At 33.6% G+C, this 4,863-nt stretch overlaps 1 protein-coding gene across 1 annotated transcript; it reads left to right on the top strand.

Annotated features, from left to right (window-relative positions):
* Nucleotides 1–231: 231 nt before the first annotated feature.
* Nucleotides 232–4,432, top strand: LOC139896460 (serine/threonine-protein kinase STY13-like). Its single transcript, XM_071879104.1, has 6 exons — nucleotides 232–1,207; nucleotides 1,929–2,061; nucleotides 2,141–2,336; nucleotides 2,448–2,572; nucleotides 3,284–3,442; nucleotides 3,893–4,432. The coding sequence occupies exons 1-6, from the start codon at nucleotides 936–938 to the stop codon at nucleotides 4,190–4,192; spliced, it is 1,185 nt and encodes a 394-aa protein (XP_071735205.1). The 5' UTR covers nucleotides 232–935; the 3' UTR covers nucleotides 4,193–4,432.
* The last annotated feature ends 431 nt before the right edge of the window (nucleotides 4,433–4,863 follow it).

Below are 4,863 nucleotides of genomic sequence, written 5' to 3'. Positions count from 1 at the left end.
TTATCCGTCGAACATAGAGATGGAGGACTTTCTCTACTCTTGTGAGTGTTTCACTCGGGGTGGTGAAATGACTTCTTTTTGTCCTAGGGTAGAGGAAGGATTGTCTACGTCTCACCTCCCCCATACCCTACAAGTATGGGATTGTGTATTGTTGTTGGTGTTGTTGCTGTTTTCTTTCTTTTTTTCTAGTTTCTATTTTATCTCTTTCACACACTTCACACTCAGTGGGTGTTAAACATACAAATTCTTTGCCTCTTCTTTCATCTCTCTGCCATATTAAAGAAAAACAGAGTACCTTCATCGGGACGCCGTCTATATTTTTTTCTGTTCAGTTTCTAAAGAGAGAAACAAATACCTAACAGAGAAAGATGAAATTTTGACCTAAACCCACCGGCCAAGATTATATTTCTTAATTAGGGTTTATCACCATCTTCGTTGTTGTTGCTTGTATGTGTTTCTTTTTCTACAAATATATTAGTCTTTATTCCACACACAATGGTTATATTCTTTTGATGCTTTTGTAAGTTATTCCTTTTATGTTCTTCCTTTTACTCCCTAACAATTTTCATTTTGTTTCTATATTTTTTTTCTTCAGGTTTTCAAAGTTAAATTACCATCTGGGCGTTTCATATTTGGGTGGTTTCTTGAGTATTTAATCTGGGTATTGGTTAATTTGATTGTTTTGTTGATTATAGTAATAAAGTTTTGATCTTTCTAATCATCACACTGTTTTATTGCTTGTATGTGTGATGCTTGTCTAAAAAAGATTGAATTTTTATGTTTTCTTGATACTTTTTAGATGTTGTAATGTTGTTAATTTGGTGGGTATGGTTGTCAAATTTGTTACGAAAAACTGGGTCTATTAAAGGGTGTAAAACAATTGGGATTGTGAGAACAGGAGGATGAGGAACAGGGGGATAGTCTGAAATTGCAGTATGAGTGACAGTAGCAGTAAGAAGAAAAACAACAAAAGGATAACAGAAGAAGGTGCATTTGAGAGTAATAGTAATAATAATAATAGCAACAATAGCAATGGTAAATCTGGAACGGTTAAATCAGGTTTGGGTTGCTCGAAATCAGTGTGTTCAAATGGGTCGATCACAAATTCCGACTGCACAATCGATGAAAGGGTGCTGGTTGATCCAAAATTGTTATTTATTGGAACCAAAATTGGAGAAGGGGCTCATGGGAAGGTTTATGAAGGAAGGTGAGCAATAGTTCTTTCAAAGCTTGAGAGATTACTACTTTAATTTTAGGTTATTAACTTTGTTAACTATATGGAAGTGTGTAAATTGCACTAGATTTTGTAAGAATGATTAAATTTGGTCAAAAAGTGCAAAATTTGATTATTGCTTTCAATTTTTCATTTCTGTGTGTCCAAAACTTACTCATTTGCATGTAACAATTTGCTGTTTCACACTTTGCAAGATCAATGCTTTATTGTAACGAAAAAAATTAAGTACAGGGGGTTTAAAATGTTAATTACTCCACTTGTTAAATTCTGATGAATTTAAGGATTTCAAGCCTTATAGTTATAGGGTGAATATTTAATATATTATTTTAAAGTTTACCACAAAATTTCAGAAAAGAGTTACTTAGAACCAATATTGGTCTATGTTAGCATGTATTTATGGTGTTGATGTCCAAAAAATGAGTATGTATTTATTAAGTTAATTTTTTAACGATATTACTTGGCTTTTAATTTGCTGCATTATTGCAAATTGCCAAATAAAATTACAGATTGCGCTAATGAATTTGAATATTATAGACGCAAAAATGTTAGCTTTCTTGGTCCTCTGTCTTAAACTGCTCATTCTTGCTGAGTGTGATGTTTCTGAAATTATACGAATTGAATCTTTGAAAAGTAAGCGTTAGTATATGTTTATTGTTTATTTGAAATTCGCATAAAACGTAATATGTTTTTGTAGGTATAAAGATCGAATAGTGGCTATAAAGGTTCTTAACCGTGGGAGTAACACAGAAGAACGAACTGCACTTGAAGGTCGATTTGCACGGGAAGTTAATATGATGTCACGAGTGAAACATGACAACTTAGTGAAGGTGGATATGTTTATTTCAAGGCTTTAAATTGCTAATTTGTGCTCTACATAAACATATTAAACTCTTTTATTTTATGTAGTTTATTGGAGCTTGTAAAGATCCTTTAATGGTGATTGTCTCTGAATTGTTACCGGGGATGTCACTCAGAAAATACTTAGGCAGTATTCGTCCAAATCAATTAGACATTCGTTTAGCTTTGAACTTTGCCCTCGATATTGCTCGAGCCATGGAATGTTTGCATACTAATGGGATTATACACAGAGATCTAAAGCCTGGTATATATTTTTACTATATCATTTTTTGAAGATCGATGTATTGATATTAAATCTTGTGGGGTCTGCTTTGCCTTTTTTCACTTTCGATAATAAATTGAAATGTTGATTCAGATAACTTACTCCTCACTGCAAATCAGAAGTCAGTGAAGCTTGCAGATTTTGGTCTTGCGAGGGAAGAAACCGTTACTGAAATGATGACAGCAGAGACTGGGACTTATCGTTGGATGGCACCCGAGGTATGTTTTATTCTCGTGATTAAATATCGATTCTTTGGTTATACATAAACTCGATTGTTGAATATTTGTATGCTTTTCTTAGCTCATATCATTTTGTAACGGGTAAAAATGGACAACTAGGAAAAAAACCACAAGTATGAACCAATCCTATGACTGAATTTTCATGTTGGGTTTAGGGGCTATTTATCATTCTGCTTTGAATTTGATAAAAAATAATAACTAATCCTATGACTGAATTTACAAGTCCATAATTTTTTGCTAAATGCTAAAATTTAAATCATTGCAAGTACGAAAGTGTATAAAATCACAATGAAATGGCAAATATTAAATGCTTACAACTTCTTCCAAATGGAAGTTAAACTGAATTTGCAAGTACTTATTATGTAGCTTCAACTTGCATTAATAATTAATAATTAATATTAATATTAATATCTATATTTATTATAAATTGCTCATATTTTATAAGCATATATTCAATTCAATTTGCAAAACTCACAAGATGGCCTAAGTGGTTGGCGTCTTGATATCATCATAAGAGGTCTCAGGTTCAAACTTCAAGCATATCTTTTGGTAGGGAAATGGTCGGAAACGTTCATGGGATAACATGGTTAGACCGCTTATATTAGTGTAAAACTGAATAGGGTAAAACTTCATCTGTTTATATATTCTATTTTCAATGTCGGGAAAAAAGTAAAACTGTAAAATCTGCAGTTGTATAGCACTGTGACACTCCGTCAAGGGGAGAAGAAGCATTACAATAACAAAGTTGACGTTTACAGTTTTGGTATCGTGCTTTGGGAGTTGGTCACAAATCGAATGCCTTTTGATGGCATGTCTAATTTGCAGGCTGCTTATGCTGCTGCTTTCAAGGTGCCACAATCTTTTTCTTTTATCTAATACTCCATCCGTATATTTTATATGCTTATATATGTTATGGACATTTTAGTGCAATTTTTTTGGTTTTTCGATTTTGCCCCGGTGGATTTTTTTTTGCCCCAAACCCATCTTATTTTGTCCCAAAATATTCATATTTTGCCCCCAAACCTTTGTATTTAGTCCAAAAATCTTCAAATTTTTCTCAAAAAACTCTATATTTTGCCCCAAAACCTCCATGTTTTGCCAAAAAAAAATCCCTACATTTTAAAAAAAAAAAATTCGCCCCCGGTGAAAAAAAATTCTGGGTCCGCCACTGGTTACATATATCGTATGTACATGTCTTTAGGTGGCTAACATGCTTGTGAAATGTATTATTTTAATCCTGTGGTGTGCAATGTATTGTTATTTTTTTTTTTTCTAACTTTCTATACTCACTTGAAACAGCAAGAAAGGCCAAATCTTACGGATGATATATCACCTGAACTCGCCTTCATCATACAATCATGTTGGGTTGAGGATCCGAATCTAAGACCAAGTTTTGACCAAATCATACGCATGATCAACACATTTATCTTCACCCTCCCACCACCTTCCCCGCCACCAGAAGAATGCGATGCCGCCGAGGATGTGACATCATCAGCTAGTAATGGTGGGTCAGTGACCGAGTTTTCTGCACGCTCAAGACGGAAGTTTTCTTTTATTCGTCAGATTTTTGCTGCCAAAAAGTCCAAGAACTCACAATGAGCTAAGAGTAAGATCTTGAGTCTTCTTTTATCAATCTTGTATGCTAAGAAAGATGAGATCTTTGAAACCAACCTGTAAATCAGAGCGAAAACATAAGATAGATCAAAATAGGTTATGTGGTAGGCAACTTGGTATGGTGGAAGTGGTCTTCGTGGACATTGGTTGTATATGAGGCACATAAAATTTGTAGATTCTTTCTCATGTTAATGTTAATATGTATGCTATAACGTAGTTTAGTGACGACAGTGGCGGAGCTAGGAAATTTTTTTACGGGGGCGAAATATTTTTTTAAAACGTAGGGATTTTTTTTTTGGCAAAATATAGAGGTTTTTAGGCAAAATATGAAGTTTTTTTAGCAAAATTTGGAGGCTTTTGGACAAAATACGAAGGTTTTGGGGCAAAATATAGAGATTTTGGGGCAAATTATGAAGGGTTTGGACCAAAAATAAAAAATTTCACCGGGGATAAAATTGAAAAACCGAAAACATTTGCACTAAAAATTGCAAATCCGACGTCATTTGAAAATTGTGAGCCCTTTTTAGGCTATGAAATGGACAAATGTAGGGTAATGATGTCTACAATGTTATTTTCACAGTTGATTTTTATTTAATCCACCATGCATTATGAACTTTGTAATATTCTACACATATATAATTCATTTTTATGATGCA

The sequence above is a fragment of the Rutidosis leptorrhynchoides genome, chromosome 3 (assembly GCF_046630445.1).
Source record: "Rutidosis leptorrhynchoides isolate AG116_Rl617_1_P2 chromosome 3, CSIRO_AGI_Rlap_v1, whole genome shotgun sequence".
Taxonomy (NCBI): Eukaryota; Viridiplantae; Streptophyta; class Magnoliopsida; order Asterales; family Asteraceae; genus Rutidosis; species Rutidosis leptorrhynchoides.
The sequence above is the reverse complement of the archived record's forward strand: the minus strand, read 5'-3'. Positions and strand labels throughout refer to the sequence as shown.

Coding starts and splice junctions, on each gene's coding strand:
- LOC139896460 (XM_071879104.1), top strand. CDS start 936: ATGAGTGACAGTAGCAGTAAGAAGAAAAACAACAAAAGGATAACAGAA. Junction 1,208..1,928: donor GGGAAGGTTTATGAAGGAAG/GTGAGCAATAGT, acceptor ATGTTTTTGTAG/GTATAAAGATCGAATAGTGG. Junction 2,573..3,283: donor ATCGTTGGATGGCACCCGAG/GTATGTTTTATT, acceptor TAAAATCTGCAG/TTGTATAGCACTGTGACACT.